The sequence below is a fragment of the Anguilla rostrata genome, chromosome 5 (genome assembly GCF_018555375.3).
Source record: "Anguilla rostrata isolate EN2019 chromosome 5, ASM1855537v3, whole genome shotgun sequence".
Lineage (NCBI taxonomy): Eukaryota > Metazoa > Chordata > Actinopteri > Anguilliformes > Anguillidae > Anguilla > Anguilla rostrata.
Window position 1 is genome coordinate 40,315,846 of NC_057937.1, and position 20,026 is coordinate 40,335,871.

The window sequence follows — 20,026 nt, forward strand, 5'->3', positions numbered from 1 at the left end:
GTATAATATCTTTGCCTATATTACTATGTCATAAATTAGAGTTTATCAAATAATGTATAACTTCCAAAATCTCTAAATAAATGTCAATGTTTTCAACGTCAGCACTGTGCCTTCTTATTCGTACATGGTGTGCAACACAGACAACATGACACTCTACAGAAATTAGGCAGGTTGGGGTTGAGCCTAGCATGATTAATAGGATCCTACAGACACAACTCCCAGGAGAAATTTGTATTGCAGTACCTATTCTTCTCAAAAAGGCCATAATTCCCTGGAGAAAAAAAAGAGAGCGAGATAGAATAAGGGAGGGGGGGAGGGAGGGCGAGGAAGATAAACAAGGAAATATGTAGTTAACCATCTTTGATGAATTCTCATACACTGAAAGGAGGCTATTAAAGCTAATCCAGTCAAGACAATTTGCTTCCAAATTCTGAATATTGGCCAATAGAGACCTTTAAATAGAACACAGGGTTCCATGCTAGTATTACCCATATCTATGTTCCAGTTTTTGTTCACAACAAATTATGTGCCAAAAATAATATGTATGATTACTGACAACAACAACAATGTCATTGTCATTATTGTGAGCTTCTTGGCTTTGTTAGGAAAACCTTCTTCCGCCAGCAATAGAGTGGGAGGTGTCTATTTCTTCTAAAGGGGAATAACGCAGAGAAATCGCCTTTAAATAAACTTAATCTTGTGCAGCGGACATAATTTTAATTTAGAAAATATTTTTAGTTTATTGTCATTTCCTCAAAAACCCCGAGCACAAACACCCAAATGTTTTGTAGGTCAGGGGCAGCACCACTGCACGGGTACAGACGGATCCCCCATTTCAGAAAGGTGGAATGGTCCAATCAGATACATCCAACATTGGTGTGTGCCGCATAGTTTCAAGACGGGCACACGAGCAGCTGGTCAAGTTTGGATTTCTGTGAAGCTCAGAGCTTTGCATTTCTCTGAGGAAACTGTACAGTTCCGACCACCACACACAAATGGATATTTTAGTGGCTATTTTACCAGTTCTACTCACAAGTAAACCAGGTAGGTCCCAATCTCAAGTCATACTAAGTGATGCTATGCGCGATACATTTATATTGCAGATTGTGATCACAATACATCTAGTGGCGTTTCGGGTATTCCTTCCTGTGTTTCAGTAGTCTTCGCGATGTAACTATATAGTGGTGTTTTCAAATTTGTCTGAAAACTTCCCTGTTATGGTGCAGCCAAAGCTCCACTAACGCTTACATTTTTTTAGAACCGATTGCAAGGCATCTTTAGAGAAACAGCCAACTACCCCAGGGTTTAGGCACATTTCTCGCACGGCGTCATTTAGCAGCTGTGACAGGTGTGATACGAAGCTGCGTTAAGTACCGACGACAAGATCAGAGATGTATCAGATTAAAACTGAAAACGAAAAGCCTCTTATTTGCTCCCAGTTTAATTTATATGACACGCCTTGTGAAGTCGCATAGGTACTCCAACTCATAGATACGTGCTAACCAAATAGGCTACATATCAAATGTTTCCGAACTTTAATGCGTGAAAAAGCTGGTGTGAAATTATCTTTGTAGGCGATGTCAAGCTCTTGCAACTTACAAGAGCACATGGGTCTGTTCTTTAAACAGCGCGTCCAGTAGTAGGGCGTGCAACGGCGATAGATGCAGAGACGTAGGCTACTTCGAAATGGGACCGCAGTCAAAATTATACACAGGTAGAAACTCGAGGTGGGGGGTGTTTCTAATTTTCATTACACCCCAATGTCAAATGAAATGTATTTGGTACGCGAATTAATGCAATATTGTGAATAGCCGCAATGGTATATTTTGCCAAACCAGTACATGCTCCACATCTTTAAAATTAAATTGTGATATTTGCAACCACTTAATTGTTTGGGCCAGCATGTGTAGCCTACTTTCTGCCACCAGTAACTGACTCGGTATCAGCTGAGTCATCACCAGTCATAACCCCAGCTAGAATCGGTGCTTGGGGTTACAATATATCTATAATGGTAACCAGGGAGTTTTAATAATTGCTTTGTATGTCTCCTTTGAGAAGTAGGTCAGAGGATATTTGTTTGAAAATTATTATTATTTTGTCCGCACAAGAACTGAATACTATATGCAGAATAGAATGTTTAATGCAACAGTTTATGTTCTGCAACATATTTTGCATTTCACTCACAACTGTCTTTCTTCTTAGTTTTAGGTTTTGGGATAGATCCCAAGTTGCAAATAGATATCATCAATGAACTGGACTTGGCCAATGCAACTTTTGGAATAACCCAGGTGGCAGGGCTTCACAACAACAGCAAAGCCTTCCTGTTTCGAGGTAATGGACTGAGTGCGTGAGCCAGCGACACTGAGGTTCTGTGGAGTTAACTGAAATGTTATGTTGGACAGTAGAACATCTTAACTGATCATGATTGCCGATTGTGATGTGAGAAATTTCATCGCATTTCAATATTTTTTTTCTAATTAAAGGCAATGACATTACATTAGAAGTCCATATCTATTATAAAGACACTATTATTATAATTAGACATATATTTAATAACACCGCTCTTAAATTGTTATCTTTATGCTGACAGTAAATGACTTCATGGTCTAATAAAATTATGTGAAGCTTGAAATGTAATTAAAGATGATGAGATGCACCCAGGAACTGCAAATGAGTTAACATCAAGTTTGTAACATTGTGATTAACAGTATCTGAGCAATGTAATGGGAAAACATGTTGGAGTTAGATTATCTTGGGTGACTTCAACATTTTAAGTTCTTTCATTTCTTACCTGCAAATAACATACCATGTGATTATTTGTCAAATCCTGAACATAGAACAACTACATTTTATTGATTAATTGGTGCTCTTTTTCTGACTTTCTGCAGCTACTCTGACTGTACTATTTTGTCTACTACTACTGCTACACGTTCATTTGTAGAGTCATATTTAGGCCACACTTCTAAGTGATTTGCATAAATAAAATAAAACGGAAAACACCAATCTTGGCCGACCTCCAAAAATGTGGAAAATGAGCTTGTAATAATGTTCAGAAGTGCTGCAGACATTGGATCATAACTGTTGTTGGTGTGACAAATAATTATTATCACATGGGATGGATATTATGAATGTGTAAATCAGCAGGTGAAGTTCTAGGTGTTGATTGTTACCTATGCTGCATTCCTAGCCTCACAATCATGCACTAGTGTTATTTCATTAATCTTCTTCCAGGTAGTGCTAAGAATTATCAATCAACTAACAGCAGTGCCAATGATTCTGATTGCAATTTGAAATATATATTTGATTGTTATTTCTGGAAATTATTTTCCTTGCAAAAATTAGGTGCCAGCCTATTTATGAATGGGATCAGAGTAGTTGTGCTGATCTAGGGTCAGTTTAAAGACTCTTAGCTCGTAATAAACAGGATATGGACTGGGGAAAACTGAGCCTAGATCAGTACTCCTGAGATGCTTTGAAAATAGGCTCCTGGCCACATCTCTGCTGCACAGACTCTTGACTGTAATCTGGGCAGGTGGGGCTCCATGGCCATAATTCTGATACTGTGACGACAATGGTTTCTCATTTTAAGGGCTCTATACTTGCTTAATATTTCAGGAATATTGTCAAAATATTTGCGAGTCTAACAATCTGGTTGAGTTAACTGTGCCCAGTCTATCTTGGTTCTTTATTAGAAATAAAACAACAAGGATCTGCAATCTTCTGACCACAAGCTGTGTAAAATGTCTCCTTGGTTGTTGGGGAACTGTTACTGGAAACAAAGATTTATTGCTGTAATTTACCCCCTAAATTACAATAGCCAGAAGTTACAGATGGAGCTTTAAATAAAGTTGTGATCAGTCCCAGCACTATAATGCCGCAGAAGAGATTAAAATCAAATCCACACGTTTAAGTGCTTGCAGCCTCTCTTTGTTATATGTCATGTTGGTACACTAGAATACTGACATTCTAACTGCTCTCAGCCCTGTAATTAAGATATAGTAATATTGATGTAGCCACATTCCATTGTGGTTTGTGATTATAGCAGTCCTAGTGCCCCGCAGTTGCAGGAATATGTATTCTGCGTGAGGTACTGTGGCTTTATTCTTTTAGTGTCAAGACCAGAAGAAAGAGAAACAAAAAGACTCCCCATGTACAGACTGGTTGTTATTTCACACATTTAATTTGTTCACGACTGCAGTTCTTTCTTGCATACTGTGTTATGCATAATTTGCCTTGCACTCTAAAAGCATGACAAAAAAACTGACTTGTACCACATGTAGAATTTGTACTTGATTGCAACAGTGTTCTTTTTTTACTTTATTACTTTGGAATTGTTTATAAAAAACTGGAACAGGTTAGTTTAGAAATTAAGTAAATAAATGTGGAGCAGTGTGATGAGCTGTGGGCTACAGCAAACAAACAGCTGAATAGTGTTTAAGGCAGTCTGTTCTGGAACTGCAAGTCGACTGATTCAGTTAAGAGGGTGTCCCTGGTCACATCATCATTACTCGAATGTTGTCCTCTTCAGTACGTCTGTCATCTATAGTTTCACTGCTCTGAAAGGATATGAAAACATAGGTGGCTGTGTTTAACAGCATGATGCCATGCCCACTGGTGTCAGTGAGGTACATGCTTTTCTGTGCTTTGCTTTAAAAAGTAATGAGCTGCCACACATTCAAGCTGCCATGTGGAAATAGCCTATGTTGTCTTTCTGTAGATAAAATGTATTATGCATCCATTGCGAAATTGAGAAATGCATTTAAATTGCCAACTTTGCTGACCAGAAAGGTACAATTTCAGAATTTTGTTGTTGAATTTGTGTCTGGGTGTTCTTAATGAACATATTTCCAAGCCAGGGTCTTGACTTAACTGAACTCATACAGCTCAGTGCTTGTCTGTTTAGCCTTTCTTATTGTAACAATTGCACAGTTGGTGGTGTTCAGAAAAGAAGCAGCCTCAGAAACAAGCATACCTGAGTTTCCGGTATTTTTCCAGTATTTTAGCACATTAAACACCAGTAAAGATTTTTAATAGAAACATCTATTTTCACTGACATTCAGAACAAAATGCTTTATTCGTAGGCTTTTATGTATTGGTTTGTGTCATGTTTTGTTGAAATTCTTTGCAGATCTAAAAAATTAGTGTAAAAGTTCACCAGCATCTTATGAGTTAAAGAATTTTGAATATATGTTCGGACCAGGCATTTCTAACATGAGTTTGAGAATAAAATTGTTGCACATTCTAATGAGGCACAGCCTGGGGAAACGTAAGTGAGGCTGTGCTGAAATCAGCACGGATGCCACTTTGCTTTCAGAAATGGTTTAATTTTTGTTCTTTTTAAAAAAAGGATAATTCACATTTGCTGGATCAGTGGTCAGACTGTATGCCAGGAACAGGCTTTGCACTTCGTAGAGGTTAATTAACTCCCAAGAAAAGTTATCTTTCGCAGTCAACAAGATTTCAATTATCTATGCCTCATATGAGTTTCCATTAATACAAATTTTAAACATTGGCGATTTTTTCAAATGGATTTTTATTCTTAATTTTATATTAAGTTAAAGCTTTTTTCGCATAAATATATCTAATTTGTAGCTAACTTTTAGAAACTCATTTAGAAATGAGTTAAGAGAATATGTACAACATTAATAAAGATGTGAATTTAATATATATTGAAGTAGTTGTTATACAAACACAATTCTAAGTATTTTATAAACCACAATGAAATTCTTGATTGGGATATAGGCTACTCCTTAATTCTGTATATATTATATTTAACCCTTGTGTTCAGTTGGGGTCAAATTGATGGATTTTAATGTATTTAGATATGTTTTGTAACCAGTGACTAAGCCAGTGTAAATGTGGTTCCTGTTTTATTTTTATTTGTTGTTCATCTGTATTTGATTTGTATTTTTGCCTATATGGTTTCTTAATAATGTCAGTTTAAAACAATACATATTGATAATCTACTGCATGAAAACCTTTTAAATTAAAATTTTTCATGCATAAACATAATTTATGCCCCCCTTAGATTTTTTTTATATAAAATGAATGAATGAGGCCCGCACGGTGATGTAGTGAGTAGCACTGTTGCCTCACAGCAAGAAGGTCCTGGGTTCGAATCCCAGCCTGGGCCTTTCTGTGTGGAGTTTGCATGTTCTCCCCATGTTAAACTGCGTTTCCTCCGAGTACTCCGGTCTCCCCTCGCAGTCCAAAGATGCGCAAGTAGGCTAACTGGAGACTGTGGTGCGTGTGCCCTGCGATAGATTGGTGGCCTGTCTAGGTTAGGATGTATTCCTACTTCTCGCCCAATGCTCGCTGAGATAGGCTCCAGTATCCCCTGCAACCCTGCCCAGGATAAGCAAGTATAGATAATGGATGGATGGATAAATAAATGAATGAATGAATGACACTTTCATTGTTAAATGTATCTAGCAGAGGTAAATGTTGATATTGTTTGGAATTGATATATAGAGTATTTTGCAATCATTTCTGTCTGTATTTCAGAAAATAATTTTTTTTTCTCGTATCAAAACAAAATTGTTTTTTGATTACTTGGTGGGGTCACCTAACTAGTTTTGAAGAAAAAAGTAATACTTGCATTATATTGGATGTCAAAGTGACGGAAACATTTCATTATTCTATGTTTCTGCTGATGAGTGGGTGGTTCTATACCGGAACAGAATGTAAAAACGATTGGACTTAAACTCTTTTGTGATTGCTTGAACTACACACGTAATTGCTAGGAATACAACTCTACAAACATTGACATAACTTCCTTAGTAACCAAGTTATTTTAATAATGAAATTGCCCTTCTGCCACTTAACTGTAATTATGGTGCCACACCATTATGGGAATCTAGAATTATGCATGCACTGTATTCATGAGGTCATTTTTCAAAAGGCTAACCTCTGTGGAAAGACCACATCCTAACAATTTGTTTTCAGGTTCTATTTCTTTTCCTTGCAAGCAATAGAAAATTGTCACAGGTATCTTTCTCTGTTTTTACATTTAATTTTCAGCTATGGTTACTAGCAAGCCAGTTGTTGCTAATAAAGCAAATGGTATTCCTGTCCTCTCATTCCCCGTTCTATGGAAAACCCCCCTGTTCTGCTCGTTCCCCACCCCCCATCCCCCCACCCCTCCACCCCCCACCACTACATATACTTTATTTTTTATGTATTTTAAAAATAGTTTTCCTTCATGACCTATTTTTCTTTCTAGGTCATTGATTTACACAGGGTCAGGTGCTGTTCGGATCCCATCTTTACCAGTTATAAACCTGCCGTACTGTCACGGTGTGCAATTCCTATTGATAAGTGTGTTCCTGAAAGCTATTTGCCCCTTTGGACTACAAATGATGGATACTCTTCATCAGAAAAAAAGATGTGTCTGCATAGCCCACGTAGTAGCCATAGTTGTTAAAATGTACAATTAATTTATGTGAGGATAGAAATAAAGAATTAATGCTCAACATTTGCTTCAGGACACATTAATATAAATCTGGCACAAATGTTGGAATGTATTCCTGATCTTATTCAACTTCAGAAACTGAGGCTTAATGCAGCAAAATAGTGGCTGTGAAATGGTTTCCTTTTACTGAAAGCATTGTTCAGAGACTGTAATAATGGTTTTCCTTAAGGTGCTGAAAGCATTATACTAAGGAGTACTTAATGTAACAAGGCTCTTTATTACCCTTATTAATTACTTGTGATGCAGAAAGAAAACGATTAATTCATGGTTCATCTTAAATATTCATGATACAAATTGACTTTTAAAATATGCGCAACACTGCGTTTCAATCAAATAGCATAAAACGCAAATGTATGTTTTGGCAGTTTTGAGCATTTATCTTGATCTCGATTATTTTGTGTGGTCTTCATATGCATTCTACTCTCTGGAGTTCACAAGCAAAGGCTATTCAGCCACCTACAGCATTCTCCCTCCACAGTCCATTTTGTGTTTGTTTGTTTGTGAGGATTCATTAAAAACAATGGATGTAAAACAAAATCCATTCAGGCCTGTAAAATTCTGGTAAAATATACAGTATGTAAATTCATTAGTTGAGAGAAAAATATGAAATATTGAATATTTTCAAATTAAAATGAGAGTAAGTTCTGTTCTCTCTCAGTCTGTGCCTGATACCCATTAGGGGTGTAAAAGTTCATTGTTCAACCACAATGTGAACACAAACTGGTGTTAATGTGTCTTGCAATATGGTTTAATTTTCTTTTTTTTTATTTTTTTATGTTTTGCTGCACTGTCGTTGCCAAATGCATGAGAAGATTCCTGTGTACCTAGATTGTTTGTGTTAATATGCTCTGTGGACTATGCAACAGCTTGCTCACTTTTAAGAGCTGCCCTTGTTTATTTGAAATCCATTCGAGGTCAGCAATTCAAATCTTAGATTTGTTGCCTGTATGGCTAATAGCACTTCAGTTATAAGAAACAATATAAAAGGGTATCTAGTTAGAGGGCCGTCTGGGTAGTGTAGAGGTATAAGCACTCGCCTACCACCGCAGAGGGTTCAATCCCCGGCAGCGGTATTTCCGGCTTGGTTAGACGTCCCTACGAACACAATTGGCAGTGTTCGCGGGTGGGAAGCCGGTGAGGGTATGAGTCCTGATCGTTGCATTAGCGACTCCTACTGGTTGGTCGGGGCGCCTGTTCAGCAGGGAGGGGATCTGGGAGCGATAGCGTGAACCTCCGCACGCGTTACGTCTCCCAGTGAAACTCCTCGCTGTCAGGTGAAAAGAAGCGGCTGGCGACTCCACATTTATTGGAGGAGGCATGTGGTAGTCTACACCCTCCCCAGACCGACAGAGGATAGTGCACCGACCAGGACCGTGATACAGACAGGGAATTGGTATAACGACTAAATTGGGGAGAAAATGTGAGAAAATGGCAAAAAAAGGGTATCTAGTTAGAACATAATTATTGTTTTATGTTGGCTTTCCACAAGATGCAGCTCAATAAGATACAATGTAATAAAAGGCGGACAACTTCAAAGTAAATACCACCCGTCTTGCATATGCAACCCGTCATTTCATTCATTGTAAGATGATCCCTAAAGTTCTGGTTCTCTAGGGTTAAAGCTACCGTCACACCTAGAATGAAAGCTAATAATACAAGCAATACATTTGTCTCAAGAAGACAGAATGCATATGTTTTCACTGCAACAGTAATTATAAATACAGCAAAAACAATAGCTATAACTATGAATTTCTATGAAGATCACTAAAAATTGCTATGGATTTGGAAAGAATCCCTGAGCAATTTATTCTTCATGCAGGCTCAATGATAAAACATCTTCAGCCAATCAAATGTTAGTTCTAAAGTGAAAATAATTTTGTAAGTAATTTTGGGGAGCCTACCCAATTGTATTGGCAGGATAAATATGTGCACCATCTGCAGTCCTTGTTGGCCAGTAACGACATCACCATTCATCCAGCTTGCTCATGATAACATATTCACATGGGCGTGTCCAATGAAATGATGAAATCGATCGATCGCTCAATTATCCCCGTGGTGAGTCAGCACTATAAAAATGAATTTCGGTGAGCTCTGAAATGAATGCGAGTGAATTGGGACACCCGAAGGAAGAGTGATGCCATTAATGGTGAACAGGGGAGGGTAATGTTACTAGCATTCACACTATGCAAATACAATGGGGTAAGCTCCACAAAATGACTTGTTATACCAAAGAGAAATATTACCAATAAGCCTCCAAATGGTGCTCACTAGGTAAACCACAAGCAACCGATTGAACAGTGGGTGTGGGTTCAGAATGACATGTCATCATCTTGATTGGCTAAAACCCTCCTTCCCTCCCTCCCTGGGTGATTCTATTGCATATTATGTAATACCCCGTGGGGCTGCCAGATTCAATACTGGACAGGGCCCATCCATGCACTAGAACACACCTTGACAGGATGAGCCAGCCAGCAGCTCCACTGCAATTATTTTACTTGGCATCCAGGATACATTTGTCTTTATGCTGGCTAACTGAAATTTCAACTGACACAAAATACTGCTGGGCAGCAAAACATTTTTTGATTTGAATTTACATAAAATAGTCTCCTGACAACAGGCTTTCAATTGTTTATCTGTCACAGAAAATGTTGATGATTCAAAAACATCTAACTCCTCAGCTGTCAGTTGGTTATTGTTAGCTGCCACTGTTTCTTACCAAGGCAGACACTGCACCCATCTCCACTCTACTGTGATTTACCCCAGACTAGTCTGAGAAAATGTCTTGTGCAACTGCAAGAAGCAGATTATGGAAAAACAAAGCTGCATAGCTTGTGCTCACCCAATTCCTATCGAAACCTAGAAAATATGCAGCAGAGTAAGGTGAGAGCTAGTGAGAATCAATTTCAGTGGCTGGCCAAACAAACTGTAAATTATGGAATCTTTCGGCCTCTTAAATCGGCTGCATGGCAATATTTGGCAACAAAAATCGAAACTGTGTTTTTTCGGGTTCCTGTCCAAACACATTCAGAGATACTGTATATCCATGCAGATATCCCTGTAGAGAGAACCCATGAACAACGACATACTGAGACCAAACTCTTATTCTCGGAGCAATGATTTTTTTTAGAGCATTCATGTTTATGTCCAAAATATTTCATTTGAGTGTCTGCAGAAGTGTATGGTTTTTGGGTGTTGTTTGCAGTCCCGGTCCACATGACTTTTGGTGGGTCATTGTTCAAGAATGCTCTCGACAGCAATAACTGTTATTTATATTACATGTTTACTCAACGTGTTTTGAATTTAAATAAAGTATATTCCGAATACAGTGTTTTATTCATATATATATAATTTTTTGTTTTTTCATCGGGGACCAATGTATGTATGTGAAATTACCCATGACTCAGAAACTCTTTCTATGTACCTTGTTACACTTCGAAAACACATTGCCTATGACAGGTTTTTACATTTTTTCTCTTTTGCCTGCGTCCTAGTACATTTCAGCTTTGACGTCTGCAGTCTCCTCCGACCACATACACTGTAAACAGCTCTTTAAATTGTGTGAGAGATGGAGTGTTCTGATGGCGCAGAATTTCCCATCATTTCAGAATGCCTTGAAAGCCTGGGAGAGGGCTCTGATCTCAGAGGATGGGCAGATTGTGAAAATCAATCTGACTTGGCCATCATTGATTACCAGTGCTCGGGCGGGAAGGAAGAAAGGGGTGAGGCTTGGAGGAGGGGTATTGGGCTTTTGAACAAGTTGGATTTCCCGGCCTCGTTTTTAAAAATTTGGTTTGAGCGCAGCTCTTCACTTGCGTAGATGTTCGCCAAGGGGTATGTAGGGTATTCTAAGCTGCTCTTCCCTGGCCGTTCAACCTTTTTCTTCTTTTTTTTTCTCATAGGAATTGTGTAAATTGCATCCTGTTATAAAACCATATAATCTGTGCAGGTTTTTGCAGTGATTTGTCCTTGTGAAAACATACCAAACCAGGGTTTTGGAGCGTGTCTGGCAGCGGGAGTTTTGGAGTGAAACTGATCTTATTTTTGTCTCATAAAGACACAGTGGCACAGGAAAGGAGGGCAGACTTGATACAGTGCGTTGGAAGGCTGTGGTGGTTTTTAAAAAATTATTTTTTTTACATTTTACATGACAAGTTCTATAGATTTAGTAAGACTTTTTACCCTCTGGTGATATTGACTAGTGTGGATAAAAATTTGTGTAAACTTGATATGTGTTAACTAAGGTGATGGCGAGCTGGTTGTACAATACTATGCTATTTTCTGTGGGATCAATGATATCAAGCGACCAAACCTATTTATGGGGCTCATTTGAACTGCCGGTAATCAAGCACCATTTGGTGTTGCTGGGGCATGATTTATACAAAACAAAGACAAAGATTGGGGAATTCATGTGTACTATTACAAGTGAATTGAACCATTTGTAAAACTATGAGTTCACTTTAAGTATTGATATCTTAAGAGACATTTTAACAGCATGTAGCCACCATTTATTTAAAAGGTGTTTTTAAAATGAGATACAGATATATATGGTAAATGGACTGCATTGATATAGCGCTTTTATCCAAAGCGCTTTACAATTGATGCCTCTCATTCACCAGAGCAGTTAGGGGTTAGGTGTCTTGCTCAGGGACACTTCGACACGCCAAGGGCAGGGTTCGAACCGCCAACCCTCTGATTGCCAGACAACTGCTCTTACCTCCTGAGCTATGTCGCCCCCTATATATAAAGTTGTTCTGTTTGTAGTACAAATCTGAATCTCCAACTTCTCTAATTAAAAACTTCTTATTAGTCTAGTTTAGATTATTTTTCAGATTTCTTGCCACAGACAGATAAATATTTATTTATTTTGTGCCTGATTAGGAAAGAGTGCTCTAGTAAGTGCAGCATAGCCATGCTTTTTACTGCGGTCTTTTGGTTTCCTTGCTTGATAGTAAAGAAAATACAGTATGTAGCAAATGATGATCCTAGGTCAAAAGTACCAGATAGGAACAAAGGTTGGGAGCATTTACTCTGGTAAACTTTTTTTTTCTTTTGCCTTTTGAACATAACTGCCGCAGTAACTATTATTTATTTACCAGTGTTCAAAACAAAGAAAGACAAGACTTCTCACTTTGCAGTGAATTTCACAGTCACGTAAGGCACCACCAAGAAAGTCCCACAGGTAATGTCCAGTCTGGCTTACAAAGCCTAACCCCCTCCCAATGAGGGACAACCATGAGCTCTCTCCAGAAAACTGGCAATCTTTCCAAATTTAGAAACAATCTCGCTTTAAACATAAAATGTTCTATGCCTAATGGACAGTGTGTCACACCAATTTAATAGATCATTTTAATCTTTTCCCTAAGCAGGAATATAATATTAACTTTACCTTAAAGTTAAAGCCTACTTTAATAGTATTTTGATAGCTCTCTAAAAGCATTTTTGTTGCAGACTTTCCACCTGCTGCAACTTACATTTAGTTATGTTTAATTTGATGCTTGAGAGTTAAAGCAGTCTGGCATTTTTAAAGAATCCATCACCCACAAAGTCAGTTTTTCTGAAGTACAAATGAAATATGCCTTACATAAATTATAATTCCTGATGCAACTGCGATTAGAAAACTGAAAACAATGTGTGTACTAATGCGATGTAAATGGGAGCTGGCAAGTAAGACCAGCACAGCAAACATTTTAAATGTGAAAAATTTCCAGTGTCCATGTCAGGCTCATGACATAATGCAGTCAAGAGCCATGTGATGAGTAAGTACTGTGTATTATGATATAATGGAAGCAGCTTCTTTTCATGTACAAATGGTTGTTCAAGAAGAGTAGCTGCAAGTAGAATTAGCCACTTGCTATGAGGAGATTTTCAGCATGGTCCCAGATACGATTTGAGCTCATAATAAGGTTTTAAAAGACTATTTCAGGACAACTCCGCTAACTACAGTCCCATGTGAGCAGTTAGAAAAAAAATAGGGCTCATCTGAACTCATTTCTGATTATAAAAAAAACTTTCACACAGAGAATGAGCCAGTACTTCACCCTACAGAAATGGCAAACTTTGTCTGAAAGAGGCTTGGATTGCGTAACTTTCTTCTAAAAATCTGATCTCTGCGGGAGGAAGTCCTGAATCATTCAAGGGAGGAATTAAGCGTTTTTTTTTTTTTCTTCAATACGAGCTGGGTTGTGTAATTATCTTTCTAACGAATGCAGTGACGTGTAGTCACTTTCATCCATCTGCTATCATTCAGATGATGAGTACGCCAGGACTCCAGCCCGGATTTATTATCACCATTTTCATCACCCTCCTGACTGGCGGCAGGACTTCTGGTGTAATTCAGCAATTTCACCCGTTGCTTGAACACCCTCCGAGCAGCTCATGGATGTCAGCCATTACTTTCACATGCCTGATAATACCTGCTGTCCCTTCTGCTCCTTTTCTCCCCCCCTTATATGTAGTTCAGCTGAACGATGCAGCTCACACCAGGCTTGAGATCTGGTGAATCAGTGTGGGCTTGCTTTCAGATTTAAACCAAATGAATCTAACTGTCACAATGTTGATTTAGATGACTTGCTTCAAATACAAGAGATTCAGAAGCACTTCCTGTTATTAAACGCTGACGTTTTTAGGGCAGCACTGATAAATTTAGTTCAAATTTATTGATTCAAAAGTCTGTGTGTCATTGGCTGTGGTAGAGGTGGGAAATCAATGACTGAATGGCTGAACTGTGTGACTGTGACATGACAGCAGAGGTGACATGTTGCTGTTCAGTTGTGCTCTGTGCTGAACCTTCTGCTGGGGGAATGGGAAAAATAGTTTGAATGCATTAAAATTGAAGGTGTAAGTGGACAATATGTGAAAATGTTAAAGAGGAGTGACTACTTTCTGAAGGTACTGTATGTGGCATTAAAAGGAGTGGCGAGTCATCATTGCCTAATATTTTAATTGCCATTGGATCATTAGTTCAGCTTTTTGAACATAAAGGAAATAACGGGAGGGTAATCTGTGAAACGTTTTGCATTATTCTTGGGATCAGTAGTGCGACAGTTCAGCAGTGTACGATCCTGTTACCTACAAGGGACACCAGTGTTTTTCTCCAGGTGATACAGGAAAAGGTACATGTCTTTCATTGGTGGTCTTGGATGTACGTTGGCTGAATTATTGAGTATGTGTTTGTTTGGTCTATTTTTATGTGGGACTGCCAACCTCTTTCATCCTGAATAACGACAGAACTACAATTGTGGTTGATGTATATATTCAGTAGGAGAAACTTGATTTATATTCAGCTTGCATAGGATGTACACTATGGTTTGGACTATTTTTCTGTCTAGGATTTAAGAGTTTTGAAACGAACTGCGAAACCTTCTTGATGCCAGCTGCACTCAAATAGCAGTACATGCAGTACACAGTGAGTAACTGGAAATATAATGTTCCTTTTTTACCACAAATACTTGTCAGTAGTCATTAAATACCCATTCTGTATTGTAAGTACTGAAAAGATACTGTAGATACAGAATTTCTTTCAATGTATGTTTTTCTTTAGTGGAGACAACTCCCAGGTCCTCAAAATGCATATTGCTTGTTTGTCTCCAGCGTATCTCCCCCATTTGATGTAAATAGACACAATTAGCCATATGCTCATGGCATATTAACTTAAATTAACTACCAGATTTTAGCAATGGGTAATAGTATTTTAGGGCATTATCAATTAAGTTCTGTTCAGGATTTCACCCGTGGATGCTTTGTGTTTCAAATGTGCTTTATCTTAATGACTGGTTTTTTTTTTTCTTTCTTCCTGATCATACTTTCTTCCTGATCAAAAAAAAAAATGAAAAAAAGTTCATGATGGAATTTGAAAGATTTGACTTTGTTATGATCATTGTGGAATAATTGTGTTCAGAATACCCCCCTCCCCCATTATTTTCCAATTTTCTACTGTGGGTGACATTTTTCAAACCAAAAAGCAACCCAAAAGTCCCTACTGTTGATATATGGATGGATTTAATGACAAAGATTTTAATATTATACCACTTGCTCGCAGTCAGGTGGCCATCGTGCAATTATAATAACTCATTATAAACGAATGATTGATATATAATTGCTGTTCAGTAGTTTTGGATGTGTCATTGGCCATATGTAATTATGCACATGTATCAGTGTATTTAGGGTAAGTTCAGGATAAGAATAGTAATGACATTTAACTATATTATTCTGAGGACTGATTGCTGGAGAATGAGCACAAATCAGAGCATTGAGGGATAAAATGTTCCAAGTCTGTGACAATGCTTCCCAAAATAAGTATTTAAACGGCCTCTGTATCATTTTGTTCAGACCTGAAACGGCTGGTAGAAAAAAACTAGGAATGTTGACAAGGGTAAAAGCATGTTCGTTTAGGTAAATTATTTGTTAACTATTTATTTATGTGCGTACTGCTAATATAAAAAAATATTTGGTTGTCCCAAGAACCTGAATCATAATGTTAGGGAACTTTATCTGTTGTATAATAGTTACTCATCATAAAAAATCGTCAATAGTGCTTTTGAGAATTCTGGAGCCAAATTGCATTTGCCTAAGAATAGATAAAAAATAAAAAAATTATTTCAAACTATTTAATTTCAAACTCCTACAGCTTAAATGAATGATTTGTTGATTGTTATTATGATATTATAATAACCATATTAAAATATTTGTTGTTGAACTGCATCTAATAGTCTTCTAATGCCATAAATTATGTATTTTGCACAAAACAAGTGCTGTTTTTGTAAATTGCAACAGATTTTCCCAAATCAAATGGCAAATATTTTTGTGTTTGCAGTTGCAAATGCGTTCGTACTCTACCATGGCCGCTAGTGCCAAATTTTTGCAATGTATGAATTATTTTTGTGTAGGCGTTGTACATGTCATGTTAGGATGTTGCTGCTGTCATTACTTGATGTTTTACCAAGCTTTCCATTTTTTGTCTGGTTGCTTCAGTATTCAGGAGCAAAAACACCCCTAGCTCTTCATTTTTCCATTCTTTCCGAGCCATGTTTTTTGCTTTGGTGCTCGCACTAACATGACGTCCACCACCAGGTGCAGGTCAAACGGGCTCGCATTAGATTCCGAGAGTCAGAATGTTCAGGAAGATCATATGGTCTCCAAGGTCATGCAGCTTAAAAGCGTATACACAAAAAGATAATCACCTTGCAGGCCGCTCTGACCTTCCAGAAGGTATCTGGCTTGTTGGAGTTGTTTTTCGCTAATAAACATGTCTCTGTATTTTGTAAAGGTCCGTAAACCACAGTCCACCACAATATTTGTTGACAAGAATGTTGACATTATAGGCCTACTATTTGATATGGTCAAATACTGCTAAAGCTGAATTTGCAATTGTGATCAACTTATTTTAAAGGTCTTTTGGTTTCCATGGCCATATTTCCTATTTGCTGCATAACCATATCTGGTAATTACAAAATACCTATATAAAATATTGACTGTGTTGTGGACAGTGAGTTTATGAATTTGAATAGACAAGCAGGATGAGACTGACCCAACTGCTACCCAGCCTGTGGAGTTAAACCAAACAACCCAAAAATCATTGAAACAACCCAGAAAATGACCCAGCAAGTTTAACCCAGCATTTGGTTTGGAAAAAACAAAACAGTATTTTTTAGTGTGAACCCCAATGCCCCTATACCAGGAACTTGTAAAGTCAGCAGCTCATCAGAAACCTATATAAATATCTAAAATATTTATCATACACAAAAACTGGGCCAGTCAAAAACACACTAAAACTGAAATGAAATAAAAACATCATGAAGTGAGCCATTCCTATAAGCAAGGATCTGAGACGTTAATCTGAGACCGCCTAACAAGTAAAGGGTTGTCTGCTCAAAAAGCACATCCCAATAGCATGATCAGAGGCTGGAGACTTGAAAGAAGTTGTTCAAATCTGATTCCTCCTCAAGGCATTGCAGTGTTTTGTTTGTTGACTTTACAAGATGAGGAAGCCTGGCTTTTATGTACCATTGGTTGCTACATGGGCAGTGCAGCCGGCGTGACTGAACATTGTTGTTTCTGATGCTGGAGAGAACATCTTTCTCAACACTGCAGCGGGAAAGGAGTGGCTACATCCAACATAGCTGCAATAGCTAGCTATCATTAACTAACATGGCAGGCTGTAGTAGTTGCTGTTAGAGAAGAGTAGATAAATTAGGAAACGTTTTGTCATTTTTCAGTAATGTTCTAGCCATTTGCTGCTTTTCAATGACATTTCAGGATAAGCAACTTGGTTCAACAAGTTGACTGAGCGCAAGAACACTTTACTTGCTTTTGTATTTCATGATAGACAAAATCATATGGGATACATGTGTCTGTAGGCGATCATCTGTTACTTCACAAGGACACATGGACCGATTTATAATATCTGCAGTATGTGTGACCTTTGTGTGACCGATACGTTCCCTGTTCTGCTTTTGATGGTTGACATAGCTGAACCCCAATTCGCCCAAAAAACACATCTGTTTGAATGCAAAACTTTTCTGATAATGTTAGCTAACCAGCTAGCTAGCTTGTAGCAGAGTAAAGTGGAGCTGTACAGCATTGACAGCAGTTTGTGCATGTGAGCAAGATGGTGCATTTCTCACAGAACAATGACGTTTTGCATTTCTCACGGACCACCCCCTTCTCACCAACGACCCACTCTCCAAGAATGCAACTACCCATATGTGACCACCGCAGTGTTATCACGTTGTTTCTGTAATTTTACAGCAGTAAGACGGCACTGCTACATTATAAGAGGGATACGACACTGCTGCGAAAGAAGGATACATGTTTTTCTTCGTCATTACAGAAAAGGCAGCAGGGGTTATTTATCTCTCACATTTATGAGGTGTGCATTTTTCCTGGCCTCAGGAATGATGATGGAGTATGTCAAATAAACCGGCAACATCTGGAGTGCTCTTTAATTAATAATTCATTCTCCGCATAATTACAGATGCAGAGAATGTGAATCCTCCGACTGCCTCTCTGATACGAGTCAGCTCTCTGTATACTCTAAGTCTGAACTTTAAGGCAAAACATACTAGCAACACACATTTTCTCTTTTTCACTCCTTGGTGTATAATTTTTGTGTTGCTCTCAGTGAATTAGTTCTTTGGTCACTCTGTCAAGTCCAGGTGGGGGCGACATAGGTCAGGAGGTAAGACCGATTGTCTGGCAGTCGGAGGGTTGCCGGTTCAAACCCCGCCCTGGGCATGTCGAAGTGTCCTTGAGCAAGACACCTAACCCCTAACCCCTAACTGCTCTGGCGAATGAGAGGCATCAATTGTAAAGCACTTTGGATAAAAGCGCTATATAAATGCAGTCCATCCAGTCCATCCAGGTAGCTTGATACACTGGATGGGTAGGTAATGGCTTCCATCAGGGACAATTTTCTGCATATTTTAATCAATAAAACATGCTCCGATTATATTGGTGTGCTGTGTGATGTGTCTCGGTTTCCTTTTTGCATTCAATGATAACCCTGTGTTTGTGAAGTACTGTAATGTAGGAAACCGGTAGTGCAAAATGGACAAGTATCTTCACAGAATGAGTAAACTAATTCAGACTACAACTGGTAGTAAAGAAGCAGCCACAGTTTGAATGCGGAGATCAGAATCAAAATAACGAGGGAGAATGAACAGTATAGTGTTGCGTATGTAGATGTGTACTCATGTGCAAGGTGCAGTAGTCTCAGATGCAGTGTGTGCATTGGGGTGGGGAGGGGGGCGAATTTGGAATATATCTTTGCGTTAAGACGGCCCAACTGATGTTGGGATCATAATAGTTGTTGCATCATAAAAGTGTTACAGTAGCCTGAAAACTCATTAAATCTGTTGCATCACCAAACCCAGTAAAGTGCAATAAAGAGCTTTTCCCACCTAGCTCCTCCTCTACATCGCCATTTTAGATGCTCTACAGGCTTTGACTGGGTGGTACCAGTGCCCCTCTCCTAAATATTTAACCTTTAAGTTGTTACTACCTTCAACATACTGAACTGCTTTGTTTATTAAACCACAAATGTATATTTAAAATGTCACCCCTGTTAAATGAGCACGGGTAAGCTTTATTTAGTTTTTGTGGATCTGTATCCGCAGAGGAATGACACTCTGCAAACTGACACACCAAGTCTCTGTTTCTGCTGCTGCTCTCCAAGTGAATTTATTGAATTGTTACCCGCTGGTATCAATTTGAGGCGTGTTTGAAGAGGCAGCTCGGCCCAGACGGAGGGACGGCGCGACTGTGCTGATGAAGGCGGGCCGAAGCGGCTCGGCTCGGCTCCAATCTCGGCCCGCTCCCCCCGTCTCCCCCCGTCTCCCCCGGTACCTGCAGTGATGAAAAGGATTGCCAGCTCCTAAGGTCACCGCATAAATACAGTCACCTCCAAAATTATTGCCGTTCTTGATACAGACAAACAAAAGGCTATATAAAATAAACAACATGGGTATAGAGCTGTATATTATGCTCCGGACAACAATATTCTTTCAGTCTGATAAAGTTTCTCAAGTTTAACAACTGTCTCTTGAACTCTTGAAATTT

General features: G+C 38.5%; 1 protein-coding gene across 2 annotated transcripts in view; it reads left to right on the top strand.

Moving 5' to 3' along the window:
- The first annotated feature begins 808 nt into the window (after positions 1-808).
- Positions 809-20,026, top strand: part of LOC135255269 (protein kinase C-binding protein NELL1-like) — a 175,596-nt gene continuing 156,378 nt past the window's right edge. For both annotated transcript variants that reach the window (XM_064336215.1, XM_064336216.1), the window contains exons 1-2: positions 809-1,044; positions 2,203-2,331. In XM_064336215.1, the coding sequence (XP_064192285.1) occupies positions 996-1,044; positions 2,203-2,331 (178 nt within the window). In that variant the 5' untranslated portion in view covers positions 809-995. The remainder of the gene's footprint in view (positions 1,045-2,202; positions 2,332-20,026) is intronic.